This window comes from Magallana gigas, chromosome 9 (assembly GCF_963853765.1).
Source record: "Magallana gigas chromosome 9, xbMagGiga1.1, whole genome shotgun sequence".
In the NCBI taxonomy this organism is placed as follows: Eukaryota; Metazoa; Mollusca; class Bivalvia; order Ostreida; family Ostreidae; genus Magallana; species Magallana gigas.
Window position 1 is genome coordinate 31,579,293 of NC_088861.1, and position 18,838 is coordinate 31,598,130.

The window sequence follows — 18,838 nt, forward strand, 5'->3', positions numbered from 1 at the left end:
GACAATTTTGGGTTCTGGAAATTGACTAATTTACCCCAGAAGGAAATCATTCTAACTTGAACATTAATTGTTAAGGGGTATCTTCCAAGTTCCCCATATACCATAAAGTTTGGAGTTGAGGTTCTCAAGTTCAATATATGTTTACAAAATTTTAAATGTAATTTCTCAAGGAGATTAGTGTTATGAAACCCCCAAACTTCGCATCCATATAATAATACATGTATTGGTTTAATAATTTTATCGAACATGTCTATTTTACAGTCAATTGCTAGGTTATGGGTTTTACACTTCCCAATAACACCATACATTGCTTTTGTAGCTTTGTCAAACAGTTCTTTAACATTAAGATTAAAAGAGTTGCTTTTACAAAAAGTAACACCCAGGTATTTTAAGTTGTTAACAATTTCTAATTGAGAACCTTCAAAAGTAAAACAGTTGGTTTGATTACCTCTACCAAATATTACAACTTTAGTTTTTTTTTACTGTTAACCTTAAGATGCCACTCTTTACAATATCTAGAAAAAACATTGAGTAAGTGTTGAAAATCTTCTGGATTTTCTGACAATAAGATGGTATCATCTGCATACAATAAGACAAAAAGGTTTAAATAAAGATTAAGATCTTTCTTAATCTTATTAGACAAGCGTGACAAACCTCTGACATTTTTTTGTATAAAGACACTCCTCAAGATCATTTAAATATAGTGAAATTAAAAAAGGTGATAAATTTTCACCTTGTCTTACTCCAATTGTACATTCGAAAAATTCAGAACACCAGAATCAAATATTTTGTTAAACAATACAGTATATAAATTCAACATACAATCTTGGGTACTTTTGATATATTCATTAAAAATTCTATCATCACCACAAGCTTTGTTATTTTTCAACATATTGATACCCTTAAATATTTCTTCACAAGTTATTGGTTGGTTAATGTCATTATTAAGATTAATATCTGATAACATATTACGTTCATCAGGAGAAAATACATTGTTATTTGACTCTTCTTGTTTATTATAGTTCATGTTACAACAATCCTGATAAAAAGTAAAAAGGTCATATATATTTGCATTACATCTTTTCTTATCTGTGTTTGTATTCAAAATTTTCCAGTATTCTCTAGGATTATTTGTTCTTAAACTAAAAAGTTTGTTTTCATTTCTACTCTATGCGTTACATTTGCATTTTTCAACCTTTTTTTATACAATTTTTCTTTTTCATACAAGTCACTTTTAAAAATATCTCAACCAAATTTTTTGTACAATCTTTTCGCTTTTCTATAATTCTGTCGAGCATTCTTACAATCCCAAGTAAACCATGGTTTCTTATATTTGACATTGAATGTTTCACTTGTATTTGTAAGAACTGGCTTTCTACTGAATACATTAATCGCACTATCGACCAGTACATCACTAATCTTTTCAACAATATTATCAATAAATTCTACTGATATGTTTTTAAGCATAGTCACTGTGTTACTTATATCATTTTCTAATGATTTAACAATATCTACTTTATCTTCTACAGAATTATGATATACTTCAATTTTTTCGGGATTCCATTGTTTAGCAATTTCTTGTGTTTGCTTTTGTTGATATATGGATTCAGTGCTGTGCTGTCTTTCAAGTGCCATTACTATCTCTTTAGGGTTATGAAAATCAGATAAAAATGAGGAAAAAGGTAATATTCTTACATTGTGTACATATCTTAAAAACTCGGTGTTTGAAATTCAATAATCTACAAAAATTGATTTTTTACATGTAAACTCACCATTTTGGTCAACCATTAATTATTGTAATATTACAATGTTTACAAATATCAATAAGGTTTTTTTTCCATAGCAATTAACAATGTTATCTTAAGATTTCCTTTCTATGGAAAAGCCATATTTTTCAATTGCTTCTAAGTCTATTTGATCAAAAGCCCAATCAAAATTACTGTTATTCTCAGCAATATTACAAAAATGTGATAGAGAATCATCAACGTCAATAAAAACTCTCAATGTGGATACTCTTCTATTAAAGTCACCTAATAAACATTTACAATCATTTTCTTTGGATAAGATAACAATCTCATCCTCAATATCGTCAAAAATTTCAACTGATGAAAATCTAGAGTTTGATGGCGGTATATAAACAGTTCCCATCAAAATATGTTTCTTAATACTAAATGTTTTACCCTCTATTCTAATCCATAATATATTGTCACTTGCGTTATTAATAATGCTACAGAACTTGGATAAAGAATTTTTAATATAGACTACAATACCACCAGACTTCCGAAATGACAGATTTGATCTATGTTTGCTGAACACACTGAAATTTGGGATATCGATATTATCAGCTTTATTTGTTTTTGTCTCTGTGAGGCAGATTATGTCACATTTGCTAATAACATCAACAAACTCAGGATTTCGGAGCTTAGACGCTAGACCGCAAACATTGATAGAAATAATCCTCGCATAAGAAGTGTCTGAAGATGTGAGAGAGTTACAGTCGGTGGTTTCGTTTTCGTTGTTTACATTCCCGCTCGGTTGCTCTCTTTGGTATTCCTAACGATGCGTGGTCGCAAAACGGGTTTCGCTGTGTTGACGCTGGGTTGTGGATCGAGGAAAGGGGGATTTCTGTCCCATTCACGAAAAGCTTGTCTGCAATCATCACAGCCTTTTTTCCGAGACGTTTTGCTTGTTTATAATGGGGGTATAACAGTTTTCTGCGGTCGTTCATTTCCTTTGGGAACTGTTCATTAATTCCAAATGGTTTTCCAACAAATTTGGATGGATCAGCTTTTCTGACTTTTTCTCTCTCTCTTTGAATAGGACGAATTTCGCTATGATTGGCCGGTGACGTCCCTGCACTCTTTTCCCCATTCTATGCACTCGTTGGAATTGTGGCTCTTCTGTTATGTCCATTTCTGATTTTAAGAATTCTCTTAAGACCTCCTCTGTGTTTTTCTCTAGTGTTTAGACGATTCCTTCAAAGATAAGATTATCTCTCATAGAACGTGTTTGAACTTTGAAGATCTAGGTGGCGTTCGTTTAAATTCTCGAACTCCGATTTCACAAGGCTCAGCTCTTTTAGGATGTTTTCGTTAACATTTGTTATTTCACAGACAGATTTTTTAACAGCCAAGACTTCTTTTGTTTGGTCTTCATACTGCTTGTTGATAAATACCATACTTTCTTCGACTCCGTTGACCTTGGCCTTCATGTCTTTCAATTCTGTGTTTACGTTTCCGACATTCTTTTCCAGTCCACTGAGTCTGTGTTCAATAAGGTCCAGTTTATTTAGCTTTGTAGAAACTTGCTCTATGTTTCTTGACATGACTCTCAGGGATTCCATGATATCAGTGTGTTGCTGTTGGGGATGCTGTTGGGGTTGACTATGTTGTTGGTTTGGTGTGGGGGAAATATAACCAGCGAATTGACTTTGGGGTCCCTGGGGTCCATAGGGGGTGAACAGGTTTCCTTGGCAATTGTTTACGGGGGTCACCGGTATGGAATGATGTGCATTTTGGGAACTTGAACTATTATGCTACAATTGCTGTTAATCGTGTGTGTTTCCATACCGTGTAAACTTGGAACCGTTGATAGTTGAGAATTACTCACATGAACCTTTTGTGTACTCTCCCCGCTAACATTCGATGACTTATTTTTCCTTGTCATATTACGTGTGTGTGCCATTTTACACTATTACTCCAAAGAAACACATCCTTACACTTATCCAGAGCACATAACAAATTCCGGACAAAATTATTGGTATAAATTGAAAAAAAAAAACGTAGAAAAGTTCCTCTCTTTAATTTCCAACTGATACAGCTGTGAATTTAAAGTCACTTAAATATACATCGCTGAAATTGTCTAATTAAATAATTTTCCTTTTGTTACAAGCAGTAGATTAACAATATGACATTTTACATTTTTTAAAAAAAACATACATTGTACTAAACGAAGTGTGATGAAAATTTGAATTTTGATTGGAGAGACTGTCATTTATAAATTTTTACTTCTAATTATGAAAGAGCAACCGGCAACTTCATACTCTACAAAATATTATTAATATATAAACGATTTCTGTATCATTCATGAACCAAAACCTAACTATCTGCTGCAAGTGTACATATATGCTAATTATCAATTGTCATGTAAAATGCATATATCTACATATCGGTAATAATACAGACCAAACTACTTTTAAAAAAGTTACCTCTGTGCGTAACTCTATCATCACTACAGATACCAGAAAATAAATCAAACATATGTATAACAAAATACGTGTCGATATACACTAGATTTTTACGCACTGGTCACTTGACAAAATGTTCAGACAGCATACTATTTGAGCTAACAAGGTCAGCAATTAGTCCAAACAGTCCAAAACAATTAAGTAAACAAATAAAAATTAATATGCACATATTTGTCAATGTTGGTAAATTGTCGTATTAAGGAGGGAAATTTAAGGAGATGTTGATAACGACAGGATTTTTGAATACATAAAGCAATCCCCACAATCATATCTACCCAGCTACCAGCAATGATGTCCAATGCAATTGTTTTATCAAAACTGTTTTTAAAGAAAATGAAGAACGCGTGTTACAAGAGAAACGAAAAAAGGTAACTACGTCTTAGTATACACGTTATAATTCATGTGCTGGAAATTTTCATCTGAATGTTTTCAATTCTATAAATAGCTCGTAATTCATTCTGATTAAATAAATTGTCTCTGAGGTAGAAAAAAAACAACTTGCTACCACATCAGCACTCGTTAATAAACAGATATTTTTCATCAGGAAAATGAAAGACCAGTGCTTTTACATTTTTTTTTAAGTTCGTTCGGTCAATATGCTAAAAATATTGATGTCTGTATAATTTACATATATTACCGAAAATAAGATGTTTCTTTGTATCTGGCGACAATAAGACTATAATGCTCTAGATTGTAAAACATACTTCAATTATTTAAATTCTATGTCGGTAGGATGAAGATGAATATCCAAAAACTAAACCCTACAATCCGAAGCATTATTTGTGACAGACGATAATGATGAACAAATGATATAAATTAGAAGTGTAACTAGAGCAGAGCTCGTGGCAAAGCCACGAGTAGGTCTTCCGTTGTTGCTGCGAGTTGATTATGTATGTGATATGGTGTCAATAATTTATAATGACTAAACTTTCAGTTCTGCTTTTGTTATAAAAATGTGTTGTGATTGAAAGCCTGTATATAAAACGTGTTTTGAAAAAGAAAGAAAGAAAATGTTATAGGAAAACTATCTGTCGAACACAGTTTATGTAATCGTTTCAAACATTCTTTAAAAGATGAGATGTTTAATGGCGAGTTCAATTTTCAGAGGGTAGCAAGCATTGTTACATGTACTCATGATTCATGTGAGGAATTGTGTTTCTTGGGAGTTGATTTTAATCAACTCTCCTATGCAGTTACTCTAGCATACCGAAACTGAAACTGTGTCTGCACCGAAGCACAAATCATCGCCGCTGACAAGACTTAGTTCTTGAAAATAATGAAGCATTTTTTTAAAGGAAACTTTTTTATAAATACCTTGGAAATAGTCAGATTTTAAATGGTACGAACAATTTGAAGTTTTTTTAGTCGTGTGTATTCCTACGCCAGAGTTCAATATAAAGTCTCGTTCAACCATCGGCTGTCTCCTTACATCTCCGGCAAGTAGAGAGTCAGTCTATATTTAGAGGTCGCATCATCAAGCTATCACGTGACCTGGTATCTCTTACTTGTCGGAGATTAACGGAGACAGCCAAGCATCTGGTTGAACGAGACTAGAGTTCATTATTGGTTGGATCCATACAATTTTTGAAATATTTGGAATACCAAAACATAGTTTGATGAAATCAATTCTATTTTAAAATATTACACAACATGATTCATTAGAGGTTTTCTCGAAATTCTAGACGGAAAAGTCAGAGAATTCATATCATAAAAATGTGCATAATTCAAATGCAGATTATACACTACTTGCCAAGCAAACTAGCATATCGTTGATTTTAAAATAAATAATATTCGATAAAATCAACTCTCGTCAGTACATCAGTACTTTGATTTAAAAACCGAACCCGCCTACAAAACACGTAACCTTTTCTCTAAGATAACTTCTTTATTTGAAAATATTTCTAAATTTTTGAAAACTATGTGCAAGTTTAGAATTGTTGCGTGATGACAAAATTTACAAACCCTGCAACGTACTACTACACCAAAAAACGTGCGACTTACGTGCGAGAAACGTTTCGTGTAAACCGTTTAGCATTTCGTGTGATTGTGAAGCGTTTCGTGTAAACCGTTTAGCGTTTCGGGCAAAGCGTGTAAATCGTTTCGGGCAAAGCGTGCGAGAACCGCGTGAAACATTCATCAGACTTCATTCGGAACTCACTGACACTTCAATTCACTTTCAATTGATGAAAGGGAATATATCCAAGATATCTTCATTGAACAATTTTCACTCATAAAATTTCACAGGAACGAAAACAATTTTCTTATGGAGATTCATAATGGGAAATGTTTACATCTTTTCTCCATTCGGAAGTACTCGGGATACCTCGCGCAATTTTTAAACGTTATCATCCGGGCTTATTAATGGCTGATGGCAAAATCCCCGTAGACTTTCAATATTGGGATGTGTATTGAAACCTGAAGCGGTAGAGGGGGCGTTTCAACACATATAATCTGGACATTTTTCATATAAGTGGATGAACGTAGTTTGAGCACAAAGGTATTTACTATTATTGAAATATCAAGCAAAAAGTGGTGGAAGAAAAAACTCGGGACATAGTATACCTTATAAATTCATGAAACTTTGAAGTGTTTTGAAATTCTTTAACCAGGGAACAACGATGTCTATATATAGATCAGTAATAGGATAAGGTAATTTCAAACATCGAAGACTGTACGAATATTTAATAAAATGTTTTTATTACACTTTACACTACATCTAAATTCATCATGTTCATAACTAAGTGATTATTCGTTCGCATTTTAAAATATTTAATGTCCGTATTCTCGGACTCCATGCTAGGAAATTTAGTTGAATATAAGCTACGTCATTCTTATTCATGTGCATGTTGTCGACGGCGCGCGGCCAAAGAAATGTTCACAATCGTTCTTTAAAAAGCTTTAAAGTTATACAATATAGGATATACATGTAATTTTTATATACAGACCTTAATTAATTTGTTTGCAAGTTTATAACTAATGATTATTCCTTTATCGGCACCACTTATAATTTACTCAACTCTCTCTCTCTCTCTCTCTCTCTCTCTCTCTCTCTCTCTCTCTCTCTCTTTTCTTTCTCTCATTCAAGTCACGAGCGGCAATGTCTTAACTCCGCCCAGCTACGATCTGATTGGACAAAGGTCAGTGAAAACATTAGGTAGAAACTTTTCTGGAGTAAACCCCTATTAAACGTTTCAATGTACTTCGCTTAACTTAAACGATCATGTTTTGATAAGCATATATATTTTTTTATTTATTTACATCGATAACTCTTACTGAGACCATTCGACTTTGTACAAGCAGCACACATAACCTCGGACATCGGGTGTCTCCTGCACCTAGCTGAACCTGTCAATCAACCTCTGTGTATTTGTTTTTATTGGATGGTAAAGCGTCTCTTTTTTTGTCAATAGCCAATGGAAAATTAATGACTTCAAGGTAATCGGAATCAGTATTTGATGAAGCATACAATTCAAATGACAGAATTTTTATTAATTATCTGAAAATTATTTAAACCACTGTTAATGGAAAACAAAGAATCTTAGAAGTAATAAACACACAGGGGTTTGCCTACAATATACACAGTCATGCAATTACTAGTAATTATTATGGGAATCTTTACGCATGGTACTTAATTTGAACAAATTATAATAATCTATACACTGTACGCCCTTACACATGTACGAAGCGCCGGTAATATATACGAATATTGAGTCAAAAATTTAAATCATTTTTATTTCTTGTTTTTTTTCAATACAATGTGAAATAACTTTCAGAAAAAAAATTCCGAAATACTAATTACAACTTTCTTTTTTGTGTAATCATTTGAATTTTTTCTGGGTTCATGTATATATATATATGTACAGAACAAACTTATTTACGCGTGAATGATACGACATAGGAAAAAAATAATCGGTTGTTCGTAGAACTTTTTTATCTTACGAATGTGACTAATTTAATTTTAAATATTTTTCAACATTATCAATGTAAATAATATCAGGTGTATTTACTGTTTGTGTTTTTACATCGTAATCTCTGAAACCGATAAAAATACTAATGTTAGCAGAAAAAACAAGTCCCGCCGAATACTGAAAAACCGATTTCAGTTAGCAATCATACGGATTTTATTTTTGGTATTCACTTTTGAGTTACGGTAACTTTTTTTCTGGATGATTTTATTATTTATTATTTATGTAAAAGCACCATTCCAACAGTTACTCAATTATATAACAATTGATGATCTGGGGCTATATATGTTCCGAGCTGTGTGCGCTGAGGCGACACAAGATTCTCGGTCGCATGTGGCGATTGAATTACAGTGGTAACAACGTTATTGTTGACAAGCCAATCGTGTTTAATAGTTCGTGTAACGTGGGTGATCGTTCGTGTAACGTGCGGGATCGTGCGTGTATCAGGAAAAATAGTTTGCGTTTTTTACCGTGCATGTTCGTGCGTGATCGTGCGGTTTTTTCGTTTTGTTACTTTTTTTACGGAATGTCAGGATTTATTCTTAAAACAACGACAAGTAGTTTTTGTAAAACAATGTGAATTTTAAACTTTTTTCTATAGAAGAATATTGCAATTGTTAACATTCATTCTCTCTTTCGTGGTTAAATACATTTATCAAGTATTTCTACAGCTCATTCAATCCTTTGTTCGGTCGAGTTAGTTTTGCATAATGTTATAGTCAGCCATTGTGTCTTGACACATAATTTTAATCATATTAGCAAGAGCGGCACGTTGAATGAAAGCGGTCAAGCTTACCCACTCCCCGTTTTAAACTAAACGATTATCCCAAATGTTTCTTTCAAATGAGAATACGAAACGCATTCCTATCTGGTACATTGTGTAAACATTTGTTTGAAATAAAAAAAATTATAGACGCTTTAAAATTAAAAAAAAAAGAAATAAATCAATTATGTACTGTAAATAATGAAAATATTCAATGTGTAAAATCGAAATTCTATGGAACAAGGTAACAAATTTACCTCTATCCTGCATAATCAAATCGTACGTAAGGGAACTGGATTACATAAACAGTCAACTCGTATGTAAATAATTTCGTATAGTTAATGCATTATCTTCATTTTATTTACACTTAAGTTATTATTCGTTATGGGGACAAAAAAAAATTAATTTGTGTATAAATCATTTATTTTTTTTGTATGGATGTGTAAATTGTTTACTCGTAAAATATAAAACAGTGCATTGCTTCTGTACATGCCGCTTTTCAATAAAACACAAACATAAAGCAATACAAATTAAAGCAATACGTTTTCTTAATTCTAATCTTAAAAATTAATTTTGATTTTGCGTGTTTAATGGTGTAGAATCGTTCGGTTGCGTGTTTTATCGTTTTTGTTCGTGCATCGTGAAAATTCAGTAAGTTAGTGATCGTCCGTGTATCGTGCGTGATCGTTCGTGTATCGTGCGTGATCGTTCGTGTATCAGAAACGTGCGTGTCGTTTGTCAACAATAACGTTGTTACCACTGTATACAGACTGACCGAATAAACAAACGGGTGGGAAAGTGAAACAAAATGTTACACATGAGAAGAAGCCACCAAAAATGATTTTCGATGGATCTTGATATCGTTTTGACAATTAAAAAAGTCCAGCGCGAGCTCCTGTCAGCGGAGCGGGAGGGGGCAGCAATGAGTTCGCTTCTACAAAGAAACGAACGACCATGTAGAAAAACTACAGAAGTGATTAATATGTGACCGATAGAATCTAATCTAAAGTTGTTTAAAATTCATGTGAATTTTTTTTTTTAAATCATCGAATGCCTCAATTCAGGACATTTTTTATCGTGCTAGCACCTACTGCAAACATGTTACATGGAACTTTGATTATAATTTGATTTTTAAACTACCTTGTATGCTATCTATAAATCAATGCTTAATCAACTGTACAAGTTTAATGAATTTATCTTTTCATCTTAAACGAATATAATAGTTGAAAACATAATAAAATATAGGTGTGTCCGTGCAAAATATGAAACATGAACGCGCGATAAGGTACATGTAGAAGAACACGAACCGACCCCGGATTACTTGTCCACTCGCGCCGGTTCTCCTCAGCCATGTGCGAGGGATGATCATCATTTAAAGGTTAACTATTTGTGTGTGTGTGTGGGGGGGGGGGTTGATTTAAAACATTATTTGTGCAGTTTCTAAAATATTTTACATAAACAAACTAACCATTAATTTATGTCTTACATGTACGGTGTTTATGATCTGGAGTAACATCGCTCATTAATATTCAGTTCAATTGAATAAATACAAGATGGACAAACTTTTATAGGAATAAATTAAAACAGTTCCTGTTTTTACGGCTATATTAACTCAAACACGTTCATATGCTTGTAAGTGTGCGTCGCGGTGTGAGAATCTTGTGTATTAAATACCCGCTTAATTACCGCTAGGTAGTGCAGCCGTGCCTGATCTCATCGGCCGTTGGCGAAGGATATATTACGTAAAGGTACATGTACAACGCACAGACAGGCACAGTTCAGAACCCAGGAAGATTTGAAAAGTTTGCAGTATAATGACCATACTCTATCAAATAGAAGTTATTTATTTTAAACTTAAAACCCACAATTGATCTGTGTCTATTATTGCTTTAGATTGACCGATTTCAGTTAGCAGTTAGAGAGCTGTGTCTCTCATATACATGCATGAATAAACTCATACATGTATATGAGAGACACAGCTCTCGTGTAATAGATAACCGCTGACCGCTACAGCCGCGAGCATGGTGACCGATTTTCTCGGCCGCGGGCGAGGGAGAGCTTACGTAATGGTACACACACACACAGCTCTGATTCAAGGTAGATTTTAAATGCATGGAGTTAATAAATAAAATGTAATGCATAGAGTTTTTTAATTCCATATTTTGTGGTTAAATAGAAAAGAAAAAGAATGTTTTGTTTTCCAATTGCCGTTTTTAATGATTGTGCACTATAAGAACTTAACAACAATGACTTAAACTCATAAAAAAGCATGTACTACAACAACAACAAAAATTCTTATAAATTAATGCCTCCTGGATAAACCAGCATACTTTCTGCGGCAACTTTATGTCAGTTGTACGCACAAAGACTTTCGTTAACTTGTCAAATGAAAACAGGTACATGTCAACATGTAAAGCTTTTTACACTCATACTACACAAATCACTTACAAAATAATATTGTTACGACCTTTATGAGATCCCAACAAACAAATTTTTCAGCGACATCCATATCAAAATCCTAACTGTTTTTGAGTTATTAAGCAAAAACTTTTAGGGGCTATTGGCCCTTAATTTAAGGGGCCAGCCCTTTTTTATTGGTGTCAAATGAAAGCCCTTGATATTCTGCACAACTTTTATTCTACATGTCTTAACAAAACATTTTTCGTTAAAAAGATATAAAGGAAAATATGTCTAAATTTTTGCACTTTTTGGAATCCTGTTTTTTGACCCCCTACCTTTTCCTAAATAAGGAATGTTATCCAAAAACAAAAACCGATGTATACAACTTCAATGTCTTTGTTATTCAAATTCGTTGGATTCCCATTCCCTGCTATCATAGTCTCGGAGCCTTTGTCTGGAAACCAAAGGCCCTAAAAAATTTTAAAAGGGGAATAACTCGTTAACGGAAAGGGAATTCTAACTTTTATGAATTGATGAAGATAGTGTTTTGTAAAGTCCATTAGCCCTGAAAAATTGAGCAAAAACCGTTCAGAAATGAGCACGATATGAAGCCTCAAAGTTCGCGTCTAGGAAGTAAAAAAAAAGAAAGAAAAATAAGAATAATCTTAACCCGCACAATAATAGAAAGGTCTTCCGTTGGAAACGGAAGACCTTAAATAGTAATTAGCACTAAAAGCATTAGTGACAGATAACACGGAGTAATATTTCAACATACGTGAGTCAATTATATTAAGTCCACAGAGTAAGAGTAAATTTAAGACGGTAGATCAATTACGCCTGGCGTAAACAATTATTTTAATTAATGTTTTGAAAAATAAAATGTGATAAATATGTATATGATATGGAAATTTGACACAAATAATGCAAATTGATTTTTCATACAAAATGCCCTCAATAAAAGTTAATTGAAATTCCAATCCGTGATTCATACACAAGGGCGCAATTACGTATCATTATTTAAAGTTAATTTTGCATTTCTAATGAGAGAATATTTGCAATTTCAATTATACAATGATTACAAAAAGTTAACGTGCTATTCATCAAAGTCGTGAATTTTTATTAACCCATTTGATTATTTTTTTTATTTATTCGTTCACTATTTTGAAGTCTAAATCTATCAGCGTACATACTAAAGTGCGAAACCTGCTCGAACATTAACATTTCTAAGATATTTTTTGAATCAGTTTCATTAATTTTGATATGATGTCTTTATCCATATTGATATTTCAAGTTGTCCAGTATCACTTTCAAAGTTTAATATATCTAGATCTTATACATTAACTGCATATAAGTTATAATGTATTAAGAAAATAAACCTGTTGTTTAAGAGAATGAAAGATAGGAATAGAGTAAGATTTTTTTTTTTTGTATTTTGTTTTTTTTTTTTTTTTTTGGGGGGGGGGGGGGTTCACGATGAATTTCAATGTAAAAAGTATATCCCGGTATAAAAGCAAACATTTGTTGTCGACTTAAATACAAACGAACTTTCAGAAATGTTTCTTTCATATAAAATGAATTGATAATTGTAAAATTGTGATGGAAAATTACAGAGGAAAGCTAATTTGGTTACACTCGCTCAAGTACACACCGAATAAAGAAAAAGTTTTTTTGCTTTCCACTTACGTTAGAATTATGCACAGTAAGACTAAAATTATATTTTTCTCCTATGTGCGAGTTCTAGCAAATTAAGCGTAAGATTTCTTTAATTTCTTCGCTTTCACTCTTCACTTCACAAGGGGTTACACAAAGTAAACCCAAGTTTTTACTCTCCACTCACGTCCGCGCCTCTAGCACAGTAAGTAAGTAAGTAATTGTTCATATAAGTGTCACATGCCAATATTACAAGTAAAATTTCATATCGATACAATATACAAATGTATAAAATATTGGCACCTTGCCTCAAAAGACATATGAGATACCCAAAATAGGGCAGACTATGCCCGTTTGCATTATTAGTACACATAAAGTAGTATTATATAATATATGTATGTTTGCTTCATTTACACATTAAATCAAGTGATTTAGGTAGAATATCCTGTACATTTGAGTTATTCAGTAAAAGATATAAATTATCATTTTCCAAAAAATCTTCAAAGTTTACCTTAATGTTTTAGATTGGGGAAATAGACAGGCATGGCAAGCTTTCAATCCCCCCTTTTTTATCTTAATTTGGGTCAAAACTTAGTTATATCTACCTAAAAAAAATCCTTTTGTGGTTAATTAGATTTTACTTCGCCCCGACCAAAATAAACAGCTCACTGTATTCATAGAATGATTTCGTATAAATAATAATTATAAATATCTATATAATTTTCAGCCATTGTTCTTTTAAAATTAATATCAAAATATTGACTTTTACGTTAATTTTACGAAGATGGTATTCCGATGAGATAGCAAGTGTCTTCTTTGATAATATCCAACTTAAAGGAGCGTTGAAAGTATATTATTTGTACTGATAAACTTTCAATTTTTAGTCAACAATTAATGAACACTTGACAAATAATTGTATGATTGCCAGTGATTTTCGCACTAGCTTAGTTTTGTTCACCCAGTGTTTAATCCATTATAGATATAATTCAAAGTTAATGTTTAGCTTTAGCATGCTGATGTTTAATGTTTTGTTATATGTCATTCTTATTCGTGACTGCATGCCGACATGGTATTTGTCAATAAATGAATTAAATTGAATACTTTTGTGAATCTTAAGAAAAATAGAGTGAATCCATGGGAAAGCCTAAATTAGTACGTATGCTCAGGTACATGCTAAATAAAACTCCAAAACGAAACAAAGTTCAACAAGTTGTATTAAAGATGGTCAACATAACGGTACATGGTATTACAATGTAAACCGATGTTTAGAGTTCCGAGGTAACAAGTCCTTATTGGGGAATAAGGAATCATTCTTTGGGTATAAGAAGGTTATGATTTTGGTTGAAACGTTATCAAATCCAAAAAAGCCCGAAGGTCTTTATGACTGATTTGATGACGCCCCGGCTGAATTTATCACCTTGTAATATTTAAAGAATTATTCCTTATTATGTATTGTACAGAAGCTTTAGCAACTTGAAGATTAAATATTTGAATATAGATAAGCAACCCCGCTTTTGCCTTGATTATGTCAGACTCAAATTCCCACAGGAGACTATTTGGCTGTTTCCTTTAGCTAACGTACTGATATACATGTAAATTAACAGTAACTTAGTTAATTAAGCTTACTTAATATAATCAATTCTTTAATTTAATAAAAGAAAAATGTAATTATTAATTTTTCAAAAAATGCTTCCTTTGATGACTCATCAGGGTTATGAAGCTAACGCAGTTTATGTATTTTTTCCTGCAAAATATCACCACCTTCATGCATGAATCACCAATTAAAGCATTTAATTGTTTAAGTAATATATATCTCTGTTTATAAAAATAGGAAAAAAGATAAAACCTGATTGTTAAAGATGATTTTTTTTTTATAATTTTAAGAGCAATATACATGCTTAAGTTTGTTTATGATTCAAACAGAAGTCATTTAACAACACCCGGGATTTTTTCAACAAATCGTTCATATGAAAATAATTTTTATTTTACACTATGTGATGAACGAAATAAGCCGTAAGCAATGCAGAAACAACGTTTTCATCAGCTTCAATGAATTTGATTGGGGAGGGGGGGGGGGTAGGGGGTTAAGGGGTTAGGGTGTTGTTTTTTAATTTCTTTTGGGGTTTTTTAATGGCCAAACCTAAAAAAAAAATCTTTAGGGTTAATTGAAGACTATGGCTTTCGTATTTTACTTCCTTGTTGGTATTATAATATCAAAGTTGATGTATGACCGTAAATATATCAGTCAATTAATCTTTAAATTCATAAACTGTTTATTTCCGATTAAATGTGATTTATATGCAATTAGTATTACGTTATCACCAATTAATTTGTTTCATGTACCTTGTGAATTTGGAATGGTATCAATCGATATCGAATTGAATTTTTCGAAATCGATAAAAGTTATAATATGCCATATTGCTACAATAGCATGATTGGCATAGAGAAAGAATTCATTAAGGGAATAAGCGAAATTACTTATTGTGTGGTATAATATATAAGTATGATATAATCAGTTTAGACTAAAAAAATAAAAGAGGAAAGTCTTCAAAATCTTAATATAAGCAATGAATTCATTTACGTTTCCATGTCATTGTCATTTGGTAAATTATCGCGGGTATGGTAAAATTCTTTTGGCATGGTCTGCGAAGCTCTGTTAGGCGGTACAGGAATCGCCGAGCTCTGTGTAGCTCTTTTAAGGGGCTCATTTTCATACGTCACAAGAAATTTCCCCATCTCAATATCGTCATAAGCCTTGTCTCGGACCTCAGTCTCCTCTATTGTATGCAGGGTGCGATAACTCATGCTACCACCCGCTAAATCGTCATCGATCTCGTGGTACTGAACAGCAATTGCAGAGTTATCCTTCTTGTTTCTGTTATGTTTTCGGTATTTCTTGATGCCACAGTACATTATTATGACAAAGATTATCACGACAAAGAAGGCATTAAACACGAAAATACCAACCAGCATTGGGTTTTGTCCGTTCTTTTTATCACCACCGACATTGTTCTGTCTCGTATTAGCCGCTGTTGACTTCGTACCTGGTGGGGAAGTTTCCTCAAATAAAGCAGCTTTAGTTTGATTTAATGAAAGCGGTTTATACTCTTTTTCTGCAAGTGATACATGTATTATGTAGCTTGTTGAAATCCCATCGTATTCTTGAGTTGAACCGCTTCCGTTACCTACGAATTTCAAAACAATTTTGATGAAAAAAAAGAACAAGCAGGACCAGGAACATTTTAATAAATCCAAATAAATAACATGAAATATATCTTGTGTTACATACATATATTTATCTGCATATATAATTCACGGGAAAGGCAATTTTACATATTTAATTTATATTCAATGCATCTGTCATAATATGTTTGATACACAATAAGTGTTCTGCTTTGCACTCGAGTGATAGTTTGATTTCAAGCACTTTGATTCAGAGTACATGCTATATACGGAAAATACGGAAACTGACAAGGATAGAATATGAATAAAAACAGGATTTCCATTCCAATAGCAATTAAATAAAACATAAATCGCTTTGTTTTAGCTTTAAACAAGTTTTCAAAATAAACCAAAATTGTTCGTTGCATCAGATGCTAGATTGTCTTACCGTTTACAGCATACTGATGTTTTGTTACATACATCACCCTACCTGGTAATGTGACGCATCCTTTAACTATGCTACAATGTTCTTGTTCACAGAAGCATTGTTGCTGGCATCCGTCTCCAAATGTCGGGTATGGACATTCCTTCTCGCAGTATTTCCCAATGAATCCAGTATTACACGCTACAATGCAGAACGCAAAATCAAGATCAAGGGTAATTTATTGCCGAGAACATTGAATATAAAGAGGATCATGATTTAATTATCTTAAAATGTATACATACGAACGCATAAACTTGTGTTGTTGTCTAACATATATCCAGCGCAGCATTCGTATCTACAACAAACAACGTGCTAGATACACTGAACTTAATTAAGGTAATATGATTCAAATAAATGCTTCATTAATTTTTATGCTGTGTCATTAATCTGGAGTCGTTGAATGATAATACGTAGCAAATGATTTTTAAAAATCTTCAAATAGGTCTACAGACATGATTTACTTTTACCAAAGTCAGTGACGACTTCTATACATTCAACAGGCCTTGAGTTCACATAATTGATCAAACTTCTATAAGAATCATTTGGTATGGTATGACGAAACCATATATGTTTTTTTTTTACAAAAGTAAAAAAAGTGCATTTCCATTAAAGTGAAATTGATCAAAAGTAAAAAGGATTATGATGTATCAAATTATTAAGGCCTTTCTTTTTGAAATAAAATTAATGTTTTATCTATTTTTTCCCCAGAATATTGTAAAATGCCTATTTAAAGCATGAACAAACAAAGCAAAAGAATCGACATTGGAACAGTTACAATAGCTATTGATTACCTACCCTTCACATCTGTCTTGAGCATAAATATAGTCCGCCACTGGTACTAATAAGAACACTAAACATCTAACGTCCATGTTATATGCATCGTTATATTTATATCAAAAGTCAATTGTTTGGAATCACGGCCTCAAAAACTAATTCATTTCCGAAATATAAGGAAGCAAACTGTAATCACATCTGGTATAACTTTGTTTCCTTTCCAAAATAAAATTATTTAATGAGCATTAAATGCCATTTCATTTAATTATGAAAATGCCCTTGTACGGGTTTTTTTTAACATACAGAAATGAAGATAATGAAACAATCAAAAACTTTGAATCTTAATATCTTTAAGATAAACATTTAGAGTGACAGCATTTGCAATAATCTTCATATTATATTTTTTCTCAAAGTAATACATGCGCAATGATATCAAAAAAATGTTATGAAGTCTGTTTACAAAGCAAAATATATAAGTTGGTTTTTCCTGAGCTTAGTTGATTTTTTGCTAGTTAGACTGTGTTGCTCAAAACCCTCGTTAACCACTGGGTAATTTAACCACTGGTCAAAATTAAACCACTGGATAAGGGATTTAACCAGTGGTTAAAGTTAAGCAGTGTTCTGAGCAACCAGGTCTTGGTGTCTATTGTTGATACCAATTAATTGTAACAGCTGGAAAACGAACTCAAAACATGTTGGGAATGGACAAGTGTATCGTTTTATAGACATCAGAATACATGTGTAAACATTGTTTGCCGGTTAAAGCATTTATTCATCCTGTAATGAAAATAGTTCTATTAAAAATGCATTATCGATGATACCCTCTGACTCTCAATTTGTACGTAATTGATGTTATCAAAATAGTTAACTTCATGGCGGACAATATATAATCGTAACTGGATAGCCAAAATAAATTCACATACTGTAAATTCCTAATCAATACGCGAGGAATTTTAAAATCTCGCCCTTGTTTTTTGAGAGTTTGGAACTGTAAGAGTGTGGGTGAATGTTCCGCGTTTGCGATTTTATATTCTCGCGATTAGATAAAAAAACAGCGGGATCACGGAAATAAGTACTCGTGAAATATAAGGAATGTACACTAAACTAAAACTAACAATGGAGTAACTTCAAAACAAACGTTTTCCTTAAAGAAACACCACAACTTTAACGTTCTCTTGTTTTGAAGGAACATTTCAAACATTGGCGTAACATTAATTGGCTAAAATACGTTTATCTGGCTGCTGTTGTTTTTGTTGTGATCTTAATATTCAAATTTTATGCAGAAGCGTAAACATGAGCGTAAAATTTTTTAAAGTGATAGCAGAAGCAAAAACTATGTAACATAAGTAAAGGTTGCATGTTCTTTATTGATGTGACACATAGGTTAAAGAACA

The 18,838-nt window shown here is 32.5% G+C and overlaps 1 protein-coding gene across 1 annotated transcript; it reads right to left on the reverse strand.

Moving 5' to 3' along the window:
• Window positions 1-15,181: 15,181 nt before the first annotated feature.
• On the reverse strand, window positions 15,182-17,631 carry LOC117690770 (multiple epidermal growth factor-like domains protein 11). Its single transcript, XM_034475442.2, has 4 exons — window positions 17,466-17,631; window positions 16,913-16,965; window positions 16,677-16,811; window positions 15,182-16,209 (listed from the first exon to the last, which is right to left on the reverse strand). The coding sequence occupies exons 1-4, from the start codon at window positions 17,537-17,539 to the stop codon at window positions 15,602-15,604; spliced, it is 870 nt and encodes a 289-aa protein (XP_034331333.2). The 5' UTR covers window positions 17,540-17,631; the 3' UTR covers window positions 15,182-15,601.
• Between the last annotated feature and the right edge of the window lie 1,207 nt (window positions 17,632-18,838).